Below are 21,256 nucleotides of genomic sequence, written 5' to 3' on the forward strand. Positions count from 1 at the left end.
TTGTGATCTGAATAAAGTGCATCGTGATTCTCCCGTGGACGTAGGTTCGAAGAGCCGAACCACGTAACTCCCTGTGTCATCGTCTTCATCGATAAGTTCCTGTTATTTCTTGAGTTTGCAATTTTGGTTTGCGATTCTGGTTTCTCTGTTTTTGGTTGCATCTATTTGGCTTTAACAAATTGGCGCCGTCTGTGGGAAGGATCTTGCCCACAAGATGACAACCGCAAGGTTTGATATTGAAAAGTTTACAGGAAGGAATGATTTTGGGTTATGGCGACTCAAAATGAAGGCGGTGTTAATGCAACAGGGCCTATGGGATGTTTTGAACGGGGAGGCTGATGCAGACGCGATTAAAGGTGATGCTAAGGCTCAAGATCTTCATGATAGGGCCTATAGCACTTTGATTCTCAGTTTAAGTGATAGGGTGTTAAGGGAGGTCTCTAAGGAGGAGACCGCGGCTGGCGTTTGGAAGAGATTGCAGTCAATATACATGACTAAGTCTCTCACAAATAGACTCCTCCTCAAGCAGAAATTGTTCACTTTCAAGTTCTCTGAATCAAGGGGTATTGGGGAACAACTTGAAGAATTCGTAAAGTATGTTGATGATCTTGAAAATATAGAGGAAACCATCAAGGATGAGGACAAAGCGTTGATGTTGCTGAATTCTCTTCCTAAGAGTTTCGAACAATTCAAGGATGCAATATTACTCGGGAGAGATTCCAAGATTACTTATGAGGAAGTTCATTCCGCATTGAAGATGAAGGAAGTTCAGAGGGTGGCGGATAAAACCATTGATCAAGCCAGCGAGAGCTTGAATGTCAAGTTTGATCCAAAGAAGAATGGGAAGAAGAAATTCCAGAAGAAAGGGAAGCTTTGGAAGGAAAAACCTGCTGAACAAAAGGAATCAAGAACCTGCTATTATTGCAAGAAACCTGGGCACATTAAAAGAAATTGTTATTCTTTTAAGAAGAAGCAAGCTGAGGAGGATAAAGCTCCCGACACCGCAGATGTTACTCAAGAGGTGGAGGTGGCCCAGGTGATGAATGTGATGGAGGATGAGGCGCCTGATGTATGGGTAATGGACTCGGGCTGTAGCTTCCACATGACCTCCAAGAAAAGATGGCTCATGGAACTTCAAGACTCTACCGGTTCTGTTCTACTGGGAAATAACCAAGTGTGCCAAGTAAAGGGGATAGGAAGCGTCAGATTGTTGATGGAGGATGGGACTCAGAGGATCTTATCTGAAGTCAGGTACATTCCTTCTATTAAGAGAAACCTCATATCTCTAGGAATGCTAGAAAGAAAGGGATTCACATCTATTCTAGCTGATGGTCTCATCAAGGTTCTGAGAGGGGCTGATATTCTTATGGTTGCTGAGAGAGTCAACAATTTATACTATCTCAGAGCCAAGGCAATGGATGTAGGTCAAGTAAATGCTGTAGTGAGACTGAGATTGATTAACTGGCACCACAGACTTGGCCATTTGGGGCTTGATGGACTGAAAGAATTGGCCAAGAGAAATCTGATTGCATTTGAAGGTGATGCAGCTAAGGATGACATCAGGTCCTGTGAAGAATGCATATTGGCCAAAAGTAAGAAATTGCCATATGCAACTGGGAAACACACATCAACAAAGCCACTGGAATATGGGCATGCTGATATATGGGGACCATCTCCAGTCCAGAGTTTAGGTGGAGGCAGATATTTTTTATCGATTATTGATGACTACTCAAGGAAAATTTGGTTATATGTCATGAAAGAAAAGTCAGCTGCATTCATCAAATTTCAAGAATGGAGTGCAGAAGTTGAGACTGAGAAAGGTCATGCACTGAAATGTCTGAGAACAGACAATGGATTGGAGTTTCTGTCTTCAAAGTTTGATGAATATTGCAAGATGAAAGGGATGAAGAGGCATAGAACCGTGCCACACAATCCCCAACAGAATGGAGTTGCAAAAAGAGCAAATAGAACCATCTTGGAGAGGATAAGATGTATGCTAATATCTTCTGGAATGCCAAAGCATTTTTGGGCAGAAGCTGCTTCAACTGCTGTAGCTCTAATAAACAAATGCCCATCATCTTCGATTGACAATGATACCCCAGATATAAGATGGTATGGTTCAGCTGGTGACTATACCAAGTTGAGGAATTTTGGATGTAGAGCATATGCACATGCTAAGAGGACAAAGCTTGATCCAAGGGCCCTCAAATGTGTTATGCTAGGATATCAGAGGGGTGTGAAGGGTTACAGGCTATGGTGCACTGAAAAGGGTATGGGACAGGTGGTGATTAGCAAGGATGTGATATTCAAAGAGGATGAAATGCCATATCTGTCACAGAAGCCAGAGAGTACACAGATTGAGGTGGAGCTTGGTGGATCTGAGGAAGAAAAGGCTGCTGGTGTGGGATCAGATGAAGAAATCCCAGATGCTGTGAATGATAAAGAAGCCTATGACATTCAGAGAAGTCATGTTATAGCCAGAGATAGGCCAAGAAGACAGATCAAGCTCCCATCAAGATACAGTGATTATGACATGCTCTATTATGCACTGACTGTTGCTGAAGAAATTGAGTATCATGAGCCCTCAAGCTACAAGGAAGCAGTCAGAAGCCATGAGAAAGATAGATGGTTAAGAGCTATGCAAGAGGAAATTGACTCTCTATACAAAAATCGAACCTGGATCTTGGTGTTGAGACCAAAGCATCAGAAGTGTATAGGCTGCAAATGGGTATACAAAAAGAAGATTGAAGCTTTCAGAAACAATGAGGTGAGACACAAAGCTAGGTTGGTGGCTAAGGGGTTCACACAGAGAGAGGGTATAGATTACAACGAGATATTCTCACCTGTGGAGAAACATAGTTCTATAAGAATCTTACTTGCTATTGTTGCTTACAAAGATTGGGAGCTTCAACAAATGGATGTTAAAACAGCATTCTTGAATGGAGAGCTGGAAGAGAGTATATACATGGAGCAGCCTGAGGGTTTTATCAAGAAAGGAGAGGAAGATAAGGTTTGCCTTCTCAAAAGAAGCCTATATGGCCTAAAGCAAAGCTCTAGGCAATGGTATATCAGGTTTGATGAGTTTATACAGAGAGTGGGCTTTGAAAAATCTGCATATGATAGTTGTGTGTTCATTAAGAAGAGCAAGGGAATTGCAGTGGCTTATTTGTTGCTCTACGTCGATGACATGCTGATTGCAGCAGCTACAATCCCAGAGGTTCAAAGCATAAAGGATGAGCTTGAGTCAGAATTTGATATGAAGGACCTAGGTAATGCTAAAAGGATTTTGGGGATGGACATCATCAGGAACAGAAGGGAGAAACGTTTGTGGCTCACTCAGAAAGATTACATAGCTAAAGTCCTTGAGAAATTTCAAATGAAGGATGCAAGAGCAGTAACAGTCCCACTGTCACAGCATTTTAAGTTGTCTTCTGTACAGAGCCCAGATACAGAGGAAGGAAGGAGAGAGATGCTGAAAATACCCTATGCCAGTATAGTTGGGAGCATTATGTATACTATGGTGTGCTCAAGGCCGGACATTAGCCATGCAATTAGTGTTACAAGCATATTCATGGCAAACCCGGGGATGGAGCATTGGCATGGCTTAAAGTGGATTCTGAAATATCTTAAAGGGACATCAGATTATAGCATTTTGTTTGATGGTAATAAGAAGATTGAAGATCAAGAAGGAGCTGTAATTGGGTATTGTGACTCAGACTTTGCAGTTAGCCAAGACACTAGAAAATCACAATCCGGGTATGTGTTCAATCTTTATGGCTCGGCTGTGAGTTGGAAGTCGAATCTTCAATTTGTGGTTGCACTCTCCACGACTGAGGCTGAGTATATAGCCATGGCAGAGGCAGTAAAGGAAAGCTTTTGGTTGAAGGGCATACTTTCAGATTTTGGTGTGAAACAAGATGCAATCACAGTCATGTGTGACAATAACAGTGCTATATGCTTGTCCAAGCATCAAACATTCCATGAAAGATCAAAGCATGTGGATGTTAAGTTGCATTTCATCAGAGACGAGGTGAATAAAGGAAAGGTGAAGATTCAGAGGGTATCCACAGAGGATAATGCAGCAGATATGCTGACTAAGTGCATTCCTAGCTCCAAGCTCAAGCATTGCTTAGAGCTAGTGAGTTTGGTTAAGTACTGAGAGTGACAGCTTGTGGAGAATATGATCGAGCATTGCTTTCATCCAGATCCAAGGTGGAGATTTGTTGTATTGTGGATACCGAATTGAAAGCAAGATAAAGTTGGAGGACTTAACTGCAAATTCAAAAGACGAAGCTTGAAAGATTAGTTACAACGGTAACTAATGGCCAATTCAGTTAGAAGGAAGCCGAGCCAGATTTAAGCGTTTGAGCTGCGGTTTTCATATTCATAACAACTCAACAGTTTTCGTGTGAAAAGGTGCATTATCTTTGTGAAGTTTTGATAGAGATTTTCATAGTGTGACGAGAGATCATAGATGAAAATGTATAGCTATCAATTCTAGAGTGTATTGGAGTGTTGAGTGATTGTAATTCTTTGTGATCTGAATAAAGTGCATCGTGATTCTCCCGTGCACGTAGGTTCGAAGAGCCGAACCACGTAACTCCCTGTGTCATCGTCTTCATCGATAAGTTCCTGTTATTTCTTGAGTTTGCAATTTTGGTTTGCGATTCTGGTTTCTCTGTTTTTGGTTGCATCTATTTGGCTTTAACAACTGCAGTGTATAATTGATAGATAGCTGATTTCATAGAGAGGTGAGAAAGGGGAGTATTTGGGTAATTGATTTTAATTCAATTGGGATAAATTGCTGCCTTGACTATTTTTTTTATTGCAGAATTATTTGCAGATTGGGAGAGGAAAATCACGCTACATTTTTCTTGGAATTATTTAGTGTAGGATTTAATTTATTTGGGCTTAAGATCATTTGCATTTTATTTAAATAAATTGTGTAGCCCACAATTTATTTTCCACTTGTTTTAATTATTTAATCTATTGTACCCAACACCGAATTGAGTTCAATAAATATTCATCACGGAAAGGATTTATTAAAAAAATAGTTGTGATTCCACCATTACCATTTCGAGCTCATAAATCAGGTTATCAAATATTTGGAAAAAAAATTTCACCCTACATCAATTATTCAAATAGCCACGTCATGTAATCAACAAAGTTGAATCAGTCAACGCACTGTCGAAACTCCAAATCAAATTAGGTTTTAAGCAAATCAAATAGTCATTCCCCTCGACAATTAATCCACGGACTTTGCGACAGTTAAAGCATTAAATGCAAAAATTTTAGGGTTCAAAAAGTGGGGCGTTATATCCTACACACCTTAACAAAAATTTCGTCCTGAAATTTGCTATACCGCAAGTAGGGATGTCAATGTAACACGTAAAATGTGGGCTGGCCCGAATTGCCCGCCAAATTTATAGGGTTAGGGCTGAAAATTTATAGCCCGATAAAATCAAAACCCGATTAGCCCGCACCCGATTAACCCGCAACCCAGACCCGAAAACCCGATGGGCTGGCCTGAAAACCCGATAAAATTTCCATTATTATATTTTTTTTACTCCTAATTCGACACTTCGTTGATTAATTTTAACTAAAAAATAACTTTTAATTTTATATTAAATATACAAATTATATATTGAATTTTTATTAATATAATAATTGATAAATAAATTAAAAACTTCAAATTCACTAAAAAAATATTTAAATTTCTAAAACATGCATTAAATTCCACGAAATATCTCAAATATTAGTATTTGATCATGTTTATGATTGAGTTTAAGCATATATCTCAAGTATATCATAATTAAATATTTTACATTGTATGAATATTAGTAATTTTAATAATTATTTATTGGATTGATCGCATGTTAATATTATCGGTAGCAACCTGATCAACCCGCTGGGCTAGCCCGAAACCCAAGCTTTTAGGGCTAGGGTTGAACTTTTATAACCCGAAAGGAATCACAACACGATTAGCCCCTACCCGATTGACCCGCAACCCGAGTAAGGCTGACCCGAAACCCCGACGGTCGGCCCGATTGATATCCCTAACCGCAAGTAACGATTTCAGGGTATAATTCCATCATATCCGACAAAATCGCGCTTCACGGTTCACGTATTATCTCACATATTCACGTATTATCTCACATTTCGAACCATCACAACACTTTCTAAAAAGCCATAGTATTTACTTTAAATTTCCAATAGGCCAAAACTGTCATTATCACAAGGATAACATCTTCCCATCTCAAATTCCAAAATTTCCGGTATTCATTCCAAAAGTCACAAAAAATATTCTTACCTCTTTTCTCGTGGTTGGGCGTGACGAGTTGTGGTGTTGAGCCTTCGACGTTTAGCACTTTAGTCTATGGATACAAGGGTTAACTCAAAAAGACTCGTGGATCCAAGCCCTCTAGCTCAAGTGGTTGAGAAGGGTGGCAAGGAAATGGCACCATCCTGGAGGTCTTGAGTTCGAATCCTGGATGGCCGACTTTGGGATTAATTTCCATGTGGGCCTGTTCAAGGTTGTTTCCTTGGGGCTTGGCAAGCTTTCGAGTCTGGACGCGTCTGAGGGTGGCAGGTAGTCTACCGGGGCTGAACTCGTCGGAGGGAGTGCAGTCTACGAGCCAACATTGGCTAGTTCACTCCCGAACCCGTCAGAGGGAAGCTAAAGTATTCGAGCCACGAGGGGCTATGGCGGGCTAGTTCGCTTGCCGAATGTATCTCGAACTCCTATGTATGAAAAAAAACTCAAAAAGACTCGTGGGTCTAGAGCGGAAAGAAATAGAGGCTCTAATACCAAACTGTCACGACCGCCCTTTAGGGTTTAATAAATACGGGTGGTCCTTTTTTGAAGGTTTCATAAAAAACTAACGGTCAACGCCTAATTAATGATTTTTTTAACTTAATTAATATATTAATGCATAATTAACTAAATAAAATTAAATTAAAAATTTAAAAATGCTAAAAATTTCATAATTGATTCTTTCTCTCTTTTCTTCCTTCTCTTCCATTTCTCTTTCGTTCTTCCTAAATCAGACTCTTTCTCTTCTTCTCTCCGGCGCTAACGTCGTCGCGTCTTTCTCTCTCTGCTCGCTCATCCACAACGTGCCGTCATCGTGTGTTTCTCCGCATTGCTGCTGTCCGTGATCAAAACCATCGCCGTCCACCGTTGATGTCACCATCAACCCCCATTCCTTTTGGTCCTCCTCATCTCTCTCTCAATTTTCTTTCTCGGCGGTTCGGCGTTGTTATCTCTCCACCGACGCCGTCGCTGTTGCCGGAAGATGGTTTTGTTTCCGTCGCCTCTGCCTGTTCGTTGTTAGTCGAGCAATAGTGTTGCTCCATGACCTCATCGCTTGTGCTCTTGCCTCGGTCAAGCCCATTGTCATCCTCTCTCCATCTCCGAGATATACAACGGCGGAGTAGATATCTGGAGCAGAGGTCTCTAATTTGAATTTTTGAATTTTATTTTATTTTATTAAATTAGATATCTTAGCCATTATATTAGAAGAACTAACTATTGAAATAATGTCACATAGATTATATTTTAAATTAAAAAATATTAAATAAATTTAAAGGGTATTAATATCAATTATTATGTAAGAAAGGGGACAACTCCTTTTAGTATGGTAGACTTAGGACTTACCATAAAGAGCAAGTCAAACCTGCATTCCCTCCTTGCACCGCCAAGTACACTTGCAAAACCAACAAATAACAAGAGTCCTTATCTCCTAATACACCACCAATTGGTAGTTAAAGTTGCTGTAGGAGTATAAGAAAAAAGGCAGGAAAAGAACAAGTAATACAACAGCTCCATTTATAACACCACGAGTACCCACCATGTACTACAAATATCAGCCATCAAGTCCTCAACAAAAGACAAGAGGCTACAGGTTTCAGTTTTGACCATATCCACAACCAGATTCCAATATATGAACCCATAATGCCTCCTTTCAGTTTCACACTTTTTCCTTTCACCACTTCCAATCAATTCCAAAGAGAAACCAAGTGAGAGGGTGAAGCTTTGAGGGGAAGTTGCTGTGAATTCCTTTTAACAACAGAGGAAGCATCAAGGTAAACCCTTTCACCACAATTTCTCATCAAGCATGTTTAGAAAATCAACATTTCATGTACACAACATACTAGAAATAAATTGATAGAACAATGGAACCTTTAATTCTAATACTCCCTCTGTCCCATTAGAAATGAAACGTTTTCCTTTTCGGTCTGTCCCATTAAAAATGAAACATTTCTAAAAATGGAAACAATACTCTCTCTACTTTTTCATCTCTCTTACTTTACTCTCTCTTCATTAACTCACAAAACAATACTATATAAAATCACGTGCCGAAAAATAAATGTTGCATATTTAATGGGACGGAGGGAGTACTTTTCCTTCCAAACAAAATGCCCAGTAACCTGATGATAAGATCGGTAGTTGTAGCCACAACTCAACAGTTTCAATTTTAATATCTATTCATGGTTAGAACTTCAAATAGTTCACAAATCACAGTAGCTATGGTTTGAAAACATCCAATTAAAGGAATTGACACAGCTATGGTTTGAAAACATCCAAATAATTGTCTGGGAGTTATTTAGAACTTGGGCTTTTGTAGGAATAAGGATGAGTGAAGATAATTTGGTTGGGCTATTTTTTAAATGAGCTTTGGGCCGATAATCAAGTTAATGGTGGAAAATTATTTAATTAATTTCTGGAATAATTCGAAGAGCAAATAACTTTTAGTCCAAGTCTGAAATAAGTACATAATTTTCGAGGGGAAATATTTGCGATAATTAATTTATGCATTTAATAATTTTGGGGTTTTGTAATTTGATATCGTGGAGAAAGATACGAGGAGCAAACGGAGGAATTTTGGGCGTAAGCGTCCGACCGGCGTTGCACGCGACGCTTGTGCGGCCGCCAAATAATAAAAAATATGCAAAAATCGAGAAATGAGATAAAAGACTTTAATTAGGGTGCATGCATTCTAATTAGTAATTTTCTCGCGCTAATTGTAGTGTTACTACTTTATTTGTTTAAAGGTAATCTGTAACAACCGGAAAAAAAAGAAAAAAAAAATTTAAATAATCTAACTTGGTCACCAAGTTAGTAAATTAATATAAAAAAAAATCTAAGATATTTTCCTCCAAACCGCCATCCCTCTCTATTAAATCTTCTCCTCAGTCTATTCTTCTCTCTTTCTACGTTCTCTGCAGCAAGGAAAAAAAAACACATCATGCTCGAATTCAATTCAAGAAACCCAGAGCTCAATCAATTGAATTACAAGTAATCCATACTCCTCCGTTAATAGCACAATTTCGCACTCCTTTTGGAAATCAAATATGTAAAATTTTGACAGAAACTGAATCTGCAAAATCCAGTGGGCTACTCCTTTCGGTCCTACAATTTCACAATCGATATCGGATTATCGAGGTAAAATCCTTTCCCAATTTCGAGTTTCAATCATCAGTTTATGCATAAACATACCATCATCCGAACTAATCGCATAACTCAAGCAATTAACACAATTGAACACTCCCACGATTAATTCGAAATGCGAAAGAACTTGGTAAAGGGAACTTATCTTTCGGGGCTGAACGGGTTAGTTTGGGACGTTTCGGGGCTGTTCGGAGTTGCTCGGAACTGCGCGGTGTCGGTTCGGGGTGGACTCGGAGTCAATCGGAAGCTGACCGGCAGGCTGGGACAGCAGCGGCTACAGCAGCGCCTCCCGGCAGCTGCGTCGCGTCTTCCCCGCGTGGCAGCAGCGGCATCGCGTCTCCCGGCAGCGACAGCAGCATCTCCCGGCGGCGACGGAGCAGCGACAGCAGGCGTCTGACTCAGCGCTGCTGCTCGGCTTCGGTGACTCCACGGCGGCGAATCTGGAGAGAAAGAGCGGGGCGGCGACGACGTGAGGAAGAGGGAGAGAGAGAGAGAGAGACATGAGGGGGGGAAGGGAACACCGCCGGAGACGGAGATGGAGATGGAGACGGAGGAGGAGGCGGCGCTGGTGGGGTGGTTGGTCGACGGAAAGAAGAGAGATTTTTCCCTAATTTTTGTGCAAATTGGGGAAGGAGATTGAATAGTGTAGATAGAGAGAGAAACCGACGGTGGAAGGAGTACATCATACATGAGTTAATTAAAATTAGAATATGGGGGCTGCACTTTTGTTGATTTATCTATTGGGCATGCAACTATGAAAATCAAGCCCAACTGCTCCTAATTAAATTGGAGCTACAAGGCATAGGGAATAAGAGGCCCATTTCGAAATTTAATGACTGGGCTTAAATTAAATGGTTTTTAAATGTAGGGAAGCCTAATTTTGAAATTGACTTATATTTTGGGCCTCCTCTTTAAATTTGGAGTTGGACCCTAAATTAATTTAGAGAAAATAAAGATTGGGCCTCTCTTGGAGTTATAGTAGTTGGGCTTCTTAATTTAATTAGAGGAATAAGTTGGGCTAAGTAAATAATTAATTTGATTCTTGGGCTGATATTTTATCGTGGGGAATTATCTAATTAGCTTCCAGCTCCCGAATAATTTGAAGTACGAATAATTTATCCTAAGTCCGAAATAAATATATTTTCGAGGGAAAATAATTTCGATGATAATTTATGTGCTTAAATAATTTTGGGATTTTAATTCGATATCATGGAGGGAAATACGAGGAGCCAACGGAGGAATTATGGGCGTAAGCGGCCGACCGGCGTCTCAAGCGACGCCTTGGGCGGCCGACGAATAATCGAAAATACGTGAAAATCGAGAAATGAGATAAAAGACTTTTATGAGGCATGCATTCTAATTTAAGTAGTTTTGTCCTTGAGTCTAATTAGTGTATTATTATATTATGAAGTTTTCAAAAAGGTTACCTTCGCAAGTAAAGTTGGAACGAAAGATTCAAGTCACAGGAACTAAGCGATCAAGGTGAGCTTTCCTATACCAAAAATACAAATCGTATTTTATGAAAACACGAACACATGTTCGTGATTTTTTGAAGATGTTGTCTTGCCATAAATGTTTTTGTATGATGCCTATCTGTTTGGCTAAGGCCAAAGAAATTATGAATGATGATATAAGTCGAATTCGGGTCCCAGTGAGGGTGGTGTCCCCGCTCGGACTAGTGTACACAAGCTACCTCTGACATGTTGGGCAGAGCAGGTGACCGAGGAAGGTGGCCACCTTCCCGGCACAAGAATACCTCTGACATGTTGGGCAGAGAAGGTGACCGTGTGAGAACACCATCTCGACGGCACAATGTGATCAGATATGGCTAAGTACAGGAAAAAGGGACTGCAGTCCAATGTGAATATTTTAGTAAGCTCGGGCCTTTTCAATAAAACCCCGAGTGTTACTGTGATGATGGCTTGACAATATTTTCAAATGTATATTTGTATTTTTCGGCAATGTGTTCACTGAGTACTTTTTGTACTCAGCCCTGCATATATTTCTAAATGTGCAGGTTGAGCAGCGAAGTGGTGGAGGAAGTGCTATTGAGACGAGACATTTAATTCAGTCAGATTTTGACTCTCGGAGGTTCATGTCTTCATACAAGGAACCGCGTTCATTTGCTTCCGTTGTGCATCTTAAAAAGAAACTCAAGTCTATTTTGTTCGAAACTCTGATTTTATTCGAGTTGTGTTGTTTTTCCCCTTTCTTCCCCGCTTCTTTAATCCTCCCCTAGTCGCGATCAACCGTGTTTTCTATCCTCAGAAAATGCGGTCGTGACAGAGTGGTATCAGAGCATTCTTTCTCGCTCTGAACCCAAGAGTCTTCTTTGAAATTCTTTGGTCTAGCCTTGTTCCACTAGACTGTCTAATCGATGAAAATGCTCGTAGCACTCCCACCAATCGCGCTCACTAAGGAAAAAGGTAACTTGTTCTTTTTTCAAAAGAAAGTCAAGATGTTTAAAAGTTTGGAATGGAGAAATAACTCATGCAGTTAATTTGAGTGAACAGATGAAAATACTAAGTTTAAAGAAAGAGTCGATGTTTCTTGATTTGGTAGCGTGCTTAAAGAAAGAATTAGTATGTCTTTTCTTGGCTAAAGACTATAAATGCATGAATAAAAGAGGTAACTTTCCTAATTGGAAAAAGGTACTGAAATATGAAAGTATAAAGTACATGAGTCTGGTACCAATTGTTGAAATGATGTCTCTTTTTGAGTTTGTGAAATGATACCTCTTTTTGAGTAGTCATTGAATCATGTTGCTAGAATGGGGAAATCAAAATTTCCAAGAACTTAGAATACTTAGTTATGCGTTCCTTTTAGAACACAATATGAACTCGAACTTAGAAATATAGTATGAAGATTTCTCGCTTTCCCGAGCGACGAAAATAAAGTACGCGATAGAAAGAAACTTCGTCATGAGAAAAGCACTCCAACATAGAACAAAACGATGTTTCTAGAAAGATGATGGAGGTTGGATGCCATTTTCTACATCCTAATGACATGAATAATCTAGGTTAGCTTTTGTCTTTTGTGACAATCCAATCACTCTCAAGGGTCGTACCTTCGATCCAACTAAGTGATATATGCATATTTAGCAAGAGAATTGACTGCAACGTAGACAAAGAATCCAGTCTTGCAAATAATAAGTAAACAGAAACGACGTGTTACGAGGATGGGCGTTATGACGAACCGAGAGTACCAAAGAGTCGTAATTCCACATATGGTCATCTGACGTGATCGTAAAGTGAAAATAGCTTGTGACCAAAGTTTCTCATAACTCATTTACCATCCTTTATAAAGCGTTAAACAACGGAGTATCACCATCTTAGTTAACCAGGAAGATTCATCAGCAACGCTTACTTGGATTACCATGAATTCCATTTCCTCGCATCCCCCTAATCAAAATACTTTTGTTGAATTAAGATATTAAATGACTTCATTTGCAAGGTATTGTGCCATTATTTTTCCCTCTTCTATGTCAAGGTTGTGAATCACTTTCAGTTTTGAGCTTGCTCCCTCATGTTTTCAGATAACCTCCAGTGACTACGGTCCTTCTTTACTCACTCTGTATAAAAGCAATACTTTGACTATCTGAATTCTTGCCACCAAACTCCTATACTAGGGGTTGCTTTATTTATAGCTTTCAAGAATGAACATGTTTCCCTAAGCAATTGTATCTTCAATGATAATATGTTCTTCAAAAATCGTTAGTAGACCTTTTGTGATTTCAAAAGTGCTTGTTGACAAGATCTTTAATTTATAAAGAACAATCCCCTCTTCTAAATTCCACTATGATTATTCCATCATGCTGTGAGCTCTTCAGCAACTCCAGGTCTAAAGCAAATTACTCTTCCCTGAACTAGTTTGCTCTAATTGTCTTCTCTACTAGTTAATTTCCGTGATCTGGTTATAAACTTTGTGAATTCGTTAACGTGATATAGTATCACGATATTGTTGACCCAAAAGGGTAGTTGCTTGTTATTCCTATTCTCAAATCCACTTGAGACCAATCATTTTCAGTCTCACTATATTTGAGCAGCCATCTGGTGAGACCTTAAACCTTTTAATTTGACCCTTTGTGTTCTAAGACATACTTATTGATAAGCTCTTTGTTTTACATGAGTACTCTCATCTTCTGAATTCAAATATGACTATTGTTTCTTGATTTGAGCATTTCTGCAAGCTCCATGTTAAAGCTGACACATTGCTTCTCCCTTGGCTAGTTTCCTCTTGTTTCCCTCTTTATTAGTTAGTTCCCTGAACTGCTTATAAACTCTAAAATTTCATTGATATGATCATAGGTGTTGTCGAGCAAATTGCAATTGTTTGTTTTTCCTATTCTTTTCAAATCCATTTGTAACCAATCATCTCAGGTCTTCCTGTTATCATCTGGGGGATACTTGAAACTTTTCTACTTCACTGTTCATTTTGATTATATTATTGGCAACCTATTATTGACATCTACATTCTATTCATCATACCCTCACTCTTGCAATTTATTCCATCTGGCAAGCTCTTCCCATAATAAAATTTCCAAGGTCTATGGGTATAGCTCAAGCCCTTTGAAGTTGTATCTTTTCTTTTTTGGAAGTGAGCATAATGAGCCCAATTGAGCCTAGTCTTTGCACTTCATGAAAACCTTTGTTGCAAGCTACTGGTAAGAGTTATGGTAAACCAAACACTCACGTAATTGAAATAATTATAATTATTTTGTTTTCATGGCTACCTTGGAGCCTACACAAAGCAAGAACAATTCGAATATTTCTCTTGGAATCCCAAATTCAGTTCCTATCAAAGTTAAAACTGTTAGACCACATCTAAATTTCCTCGTGTGAGACCCTATGAAATTCTAGAGGAAGTGGGTCCAGTAGCATATCGCTTGGCATTACCACCCTACTTTGGGAACGTGCACAACGTATTCCACGTCTCCCAACTTGGAAGGTACGTGTTCGACCAAAAAAAAATGTGATGCGCCGCGAAGAATCGCTCTAGAACCTAACCTCAGTTACGAAGAAAAGCCGGTAGAAATACTAGATCGAGAGGTGCAGCAGCTTCGGAACAAGTCGGTTGCTACAGTGAATTTTTATGGAAAAACCACGAACAGGAAGAAGCAACATAGGAGCTAGAAGAGAAAATGAAGTAAAAATATCCGGAGCTTTTTGTCTAAATACATCATAAATTTTGGGACGAAATTTCTTTTAAGAGGGGTATATTGTAACAAACGGAAAAAAAGAAAAAAAAATTTAAAATAATCTAACTTGGTCACCAAGTTAGTAAATTAATATAAAAAAAAATCTAAGATATTTTCCTCCAAACCGCCATCCCTCTCTATTAAATCTTCTCCTCAGTCTATTCTTCTCTCTTTCTACGTTCTCTGCAGCAAGGAAAAAAAAACACATCATGCTCGAATTCAATTCAAGAAACCCAGAGCTCAATCAATTGAATTACAAGTAATCCATACTCCTCCGTTAATAGCACAATTTCGCACTCCTGTTGGAAATCAAATATGTAAAATTTTGACAGAAACTGAATCTGCAAAATCCAGTGGGCTACTCCTTTCGGTCCTACAATTTCACAATCGATATCGGATTATCGAGGTAAAATCCTTTCCCAATTTCGAGTTTCAATCATCAATTTATGCATAAACATACCATCATCCGAACTAATCGCATAACTCAAGCAATTAACACAATTGAACACTCCCACGATTAATTCGAAATGCGAAAGAACTTGGTAAAGGGAACTTATCTTTCGGGGCTGAACGGGTTAGTTTCGGGACGTTTCGGGGCTGTTCGGAGTTGCTCGGAACTGCGCGGTGTCGGTTCGGGGTGGACTCGGAGTCAATCGGACTGACCGGCAGGCTGGGACAGCAGCGGCTACAGCAGCGCCTCCCGGCAGCTGCGTCGCGTCTTCCCGGTGTGGCAGCAGCGGCATCGCGTCTCCCGGCAGCGACAGCAGCATCTCCCGGCGGCGACGGAGCAGCGACAGCAGGCGCCTGACTCAGCGTTGCTGCTCGGCTTCGGTGACTCCACGGCGGCGAATCTGGAGAGAAAGAGCGGGGCGGCGGCGGCGTGAGGAAGAGGGAGAGAGAGAGAGAGACATGAGGGGGGGAAGGGAACACCGCCGGAGACGGAGACGGAGATGGAGATGGAGTCGGAGGAGGAGGCGGCGCTGGTGGGGTGGTTGGTCGACGGAAAGAAGAGAGATTTTTCCCTAATTTTTGTGCAAATTGGGGAAGGAGATTGAATAGTGTAGATAGAGAGAGAAACCGACGGTGGAAGGAGTACATCATACATGAGTTAATTAAAATTAGAATTTGGGGGCTGCACTTTTGTTGATTTATCTATTGGGCATGCAACTATGAAAATCAAGCCCAACTGCTCCTAATTAAATTGAAGCTACAAGGCATAGGGAATAAGAGGCCCATTTCAAAATTTAATGACTAGGCTTAAATTAAATGGTTTTTAAATGGAGGGAAGCCTAATTTTGAAATTGACTTATATTTTGGGCCTCCCTCTTTAAATTTGGAGTTGGACCCTAAATTAATTTGGAGAAAATAAAGATTGGGCCTCTCTTGGAGTTATAGTAGTTGGGCTTCTTAATTTAATTAGAGGAATAAGTTTGGCTAAGTAAATAATTAATTTGATTCTTGGGCTGATATTTTATCGTGGGGAATTATCTAATTAGCTTCCAGCTCCCGAATAATTTGAAGTACGAATAATTTATCCTAAGTTCGAAATAAATATATTTTCGAGGGAAAATAATTTCGATGATAATTTATGTGCTTAAATAATTTTGGGATTTTAATTCGATATCATGGAGGGAAATACGAGGAGCCAACGGAGGAATTATGGGCGTAAGCGGCCGACCGGCGTCTCAAGCGACGCCTTGGGCGGCCGACGAATAATCGAAAATACGTGAAAATCGAGAAATGAGATAAAAGACTTTTATGAGGCATGCATTCTAATTTAAGTAGTTTTGTCCTTGAGTCTAATTAGTGTATTATTATATTATGAAGTTTTCAAAAAGGTTACCTTCGCAAGTAAAGTCGGAACGAAAGATTCAAGTCACAGGAACTAAGCGATCAAGGTGAGCTTTCCTATACCAAAAATACAAATCGTATTTTATGAAAACACGAACACATGTTCGTGATTTTTTGAAGATGTTGTCTTGCCATAAATGTTTTTGTATGATGCCTATCTGTTTGGCTAAGGCCAAAGAAATTATGAATGATGATATAAGTCGAATTCGGGTCCCAGTGAGGGTGGTGTCCCCGCTCGGACTAGTGTACACAAGCTACCTCTGACATGTTGGGCAGAGCAGGTGACCGAGGAAGGTGGCCACCTTCCCGGCACAAGAATACCTCTGACATGTTGGGCAGAGAAGGTGACCGTGTGAGAACACCATCTCGACGGCACAATGTGATCAGATATGGCTAAGTACAGGAAAAAGGGACTGCAGTCCAATGTGAATATTTTAGTAAGCTCGGGCCTTTTCAATAAAACCCCGAGTGTTACTGTGATGATGGCTTGACAATATTTTCAAATGTATATTTGTATTTTTCGGCAATGTGTTCACTGAGTACTTTTTGTACTCAGCCCTGCATATATTTCTAAATGTGCAGGTTGAGCAGCGAAGTGGTGGAGGAAGTGCTATTGAGACGAGACATTTAATTCAGTCAGATTTTGACTCTCGGAGGTTCATGTCTTCATACAAGGAACCGCGTTCATTTGCTTCCGTTGTGCATCTTAAAAAGAAACTCAAGTCTATTTTGTTCGAAACTCTGATTTTATTCGAGTTGTGTTGTTTTTCCCCTTTCTTCCCCGCTTCTTTAATCCTCCCCTAGTCGCGATCAACCGTGTTTTCTATCCTTAGAAAGTGCGGTCGTGACATAATCGTTCCGCGAGACTCTAAACTCGGAACGAGGAAATACTCAAGTGCGATATCTGTTAAGCGAACGAGGTGGGCTTTCTTTTCAAAAAGTGATTTTAGTATGAAAATGTGAATCTTTTCTAAACATGTTTGTCATGCCATGTCTTGCTTTTACGATTACCTATCTGCTTGGCTATGCCAATCATGTTAAATCTAATTCGGGTCCTACGCAAACCCTACTCGGACTAGTGTACACATATGGGGACCGTATGCTAGCTTTCCAGTTGGCCGGTCCAGTGACCGTTGTGGAATGCGACCACATTCCCGGTTCACATACGTTCAGATTTGGTATTTATGTTTATGTGATTGCGTAATCAATTTTATGAAACGAAAGGAATTTAGTGACTCTGGCCTTTTTAAATAAAAACCCCGTGTACACTCAACTGTGGCTGACAAATTAAATGAAACTTATTTTTGGCACTATGCTCACTGAGTATATCAAGTACTCAGCCCTGCATGCTTCTTTTCTAACGTGCAGGTTGAACGTGAATGAGGAAGCGAAGGTGTTGGAAATGAACATTAATAAGTAGTTAGCTAGCCCAAAGTAGCATGTCTTCATACATACTATTTTGTCTTGGACTCTTCCGCTGCAGTAGAACTATGTTCTAGAAATTTTTGGATTTTGTCTTGACACTCTGATTCTCTTTTGACTATGTACCCATTCGCCTTCGAAACTATCAGTTCGAGTGAATTATTTCTCTTATGTTTATTTCATGATTGACGAGATTATTTTAAACACGTAATAGCTACGCTCACTAGTACTAAGGAGTTGTGGTCGTGATACCGTCGATAATCGGATGATGAAATTTTATATTTTTAATTTTCATATATGTTGATTAGCAGATTTTATATCAACAAATGCATCAAACAATCACAATATAATGCATGTACAATATCAATAAAAAACTGTGTTGATATTTTTCTTGTACTTGTGTTGAGATTTTCATGTCACTGTGTTGATATTTGTAATATAATATGTTGATATAAAAAATATGTGAAAATTATTATTTTATAAAAGATTGACTATTTTACCCTATTTATTGAAATCCGCGAGCTTTAATCTCATTCACGCATTTTTAGATCTAATGGTATAGAATTAGTCTTGGTTGTGGATTGATAACTATATGTATTTCAACATGACCATATTTCTAATTTATCCACTATGGGGTGTTTGGTTCGTTTCTCTAAATAGTATATGAAGCTTAGTAAATGGTAGTCAGTTTTAAAACTTATTCCTTGTATTCGATATCGTGTTGACCTTTAGTTATACTAGATCTATACTGTATAATATATACTGCGAGACGATCAAAGGGTGGAAGCATCCAAGGGATCAATCACTTTGGGTTTTGCCGATGCCTTGAGATAGGAATTTTGTTTCTTTGTTGGTTAAAATTTGACCCTTTTTTATCTGTTCATATTTTTTCATCTTCGTTGTTGTTATACACAAGATCTCTAGCAATAACTTGTTTCTTTGTCACTTTTATCATGCATGTGGTTAGCTTCCTTACAATATCCACAAGGTTTACCCAGACCTATAGTACGTGCAACATCCTTAAACGGACGCTTCACATTCCAACCCTAAAGGAATGTGGGCTTCCAAGTGGGCATCTCAGTGTAAAAAGTGGGGGATCGAGTGGGCTTCGGTAATGAGCCACATATTACTTAACACATTTGGCAATTCCGTTTGCTTACGACAACAAGATATAAACTTATTTTAAAATGGGGTAATGTTAAAATATAAACTCTAAATATTATACAAACTCTAAACTATGACCTGAATCGTTAGAAAATATTAATAAATGATAAAATAATAGCGAAAAAATGTTAATACAACATCAACTGTTGAGACTGTGTTGACTTTTTTTATTGTTGGTATTTTGTCATCTGTTAACATTTTCAACTGTCCAGATCATAATTTGGAATTTAGAATTTGTACTTTAGAGTTTGCATTTGATTACCTCCCTTGTAAAATGTTATTATATTGAAAGAAGAAGATTTTATATTTTTTCATTAGATATTGATAATCCCTTTTAAAATGTCATTATCTTGAAAGAAGAAAAATTTATATTTTTTCTTTAGATATTGATATACTCCATTTACTTCCAAGCCGTAATTATGGCTCCACCATAACCTACAAACATAGAAATTTCTAGAAATACAACGTTGCAGATTTTAAGATGCAAAATTTGCAAAACATCACACATTAATTGCTCCCAACATGCTAGAGTGCCAAATTAAGATCAAGAACACATTAATAATGTTTGTCTGAAGTCACCCTCTCCTTAATCTTGTTTTTTCTCTATTTCTTCTCTTCATCCTATTATTATATCCAATGCCAAAAATGAATTCCCCTAACAATCTTGGCCTTCCACTTCTTATAATCATGTAACCGATTCCAATCCCAACTACAAATCCAGTTCCATACCCCATCACCACACATTGCCACCCAAATCCATCTATGAATTCATCATCATCATCTTGAGAAAGTATTGATTTTTCATCAATTCTTTCACAATGCTTAGTCAATGGAAATCCACACAATCCTACATTCCCCACATATGATTCATTTCCAAATGTGGAAAATTGAGTAGACTGTGGTATTTGTCCCTTGAGATTATTCATCGAAACGTTTAACTTCGCAAGAAATGTCAACCTTGCACATCCATCCGGAATTTCTCCATCCAGTCTGTTTGAAGACAAGTCCAACGACTCAAGTAGACTCATACCTTCAAGCGACGGCGGTATATGTCCTCTGATAGTATTGTGAGACAAATTCAAGTATCTAAGACAATTGAGATTTCCTACGGAAGGTGGTATGATCCCAGAGAATCTATTGGAGGATAAGTCGATAGTTGTAAATGTATCCAACAATCGCTGCAATAACTGATCTAGGCCTTTCAATGTGAGCTTCAACTCTATAGTTTTTAGAAAAGAGTTTGCTCCATCATTTGTTTGATTTTCTTTGACATCTATCATAGCTCGAAAATTCTTGAAATATCTATCAGGTAGAGAGCCGACAAATGCATTTTGTGACACATCTAAGACTTGCAACTTTGGAAACGGCTTGTTAGTGTTTGAATACACCAAAAATGTACCACCAAGTTTATTTGATCTCAATACGAGGATGCGAAGTTGAGGGAGCGTTTCCATCCAAAACGGGAATACTCCTCGTATTTTATTTTCACCAATGTCGATGCCCTGCAAATCGTGGCAGTTAACTATAGTTTGGGGTATCATTCCTTCCAATCTGTTTCCATTCATATTGATTGACTGAAGACTACAACCCTTTTTGAAAGTTGATGGGATGCCAATAAGTTTATTTTCATTCAAATGGAGGATTAATAGAGATGTACTCAAGTTTCCAAAACAATCAGGGACTGCTCCTTCCAAATAATTGTAAGATAGAAGGAGGATTTGGAGGGATCTCAAGTTGCAAATGGATGGTGGAATATCACCTGCAAAAATAATTTGAGAAGATAAATGCTCTAACATGTATTTGTTGGAATGCTAATAGTTTTAGAAGATATACTACTATCACCCAACATTTGTGTGTCCTAAAAATAAAAAAATATTATTCTATCTCTCGTTAAGTGATCGTATTCCTTTTGGGATGTCCTAAGTTAAGTGTGTTATTTTATTTTTTTTGGCATTCTCTCTTTCTTTTTTGACTTTACATCATTCTCTCTTTATTAACTAATGGAACATCAAACGCTTCTTTTAATGAGAGACGAATGGTGTATAATATAATGAATTTTAACTAACGGTATTACGAAAAAGGTAAGGTTAATGTACCTTGATGGTGGAATGATTATTAATCATAATAATTAATTATAAATTAGAATATATTGAAATTAAATGTTAAAGCAA

General features: G+C 38.8%; 1 protein-coding gene and 1 long non-coding RNA gene across 2 annotated transcripts; one reads left to right on the forward strand and one right to left on the reverse strand.

The window, feature by feature from the left end:
• The first annotated feature begins 14,763 nt into the window (after positions 1 to 14,763).
• On the forward strand, positions 14,764 to 16,505 carry LOC121806431. The gene is made up of 3 exons (XR_006051672.1): positions 14,764 to 14,907; positions 14,981 to 15,054; positions 16,476 to 16,505. It is a non-coding gene; the product is annotated as an uncharacterized LOC121806431 (long non-coding RNA).
• A 3,155-nt stretch (positions 16,506 to 19,660) lies between these two features.
• On the reverse strand, positions 19,661 to 20,650 carry LOC121808943 (receptor-like protein 9DC3). Its single transcript, XM_042209499.1, has one exon. The coding sequence runs from the start codon at positions 20,648 to 20,650 to the stop codon at positions 19,661 to 19,663; it is 990 nt and encodes a 329-aa protein (XP_042065433.1).
• Between the last annotated feature and the right edge of the window lie 606 nt (positions 20,651 to 21,256).

The sequence above is a fragment of the Salvia splendens genome, chromosome 6 (assembly GCF_004379255.2).
Source record: "Salvia splendens isolate huo1 chromosome 6, SspV2, whole genome shotgun sequence".
Lineage (NCBI taxonomy): Eukaryota > Viridiplantae > Streptophyta > Magnoliopsida > Lamiales > Lamiaceae > Salvia > Salvia splendens.

What these genes read in the sequence shown, in the direction of transcription:
- LOC121808943 (XM_042209499.1), bottom strand. Translation starts at nt 20,650, where the DNA reads ATGAATGGAAACAGATTGGAAGGAATGATACCCCAAACTATAGTTAAC.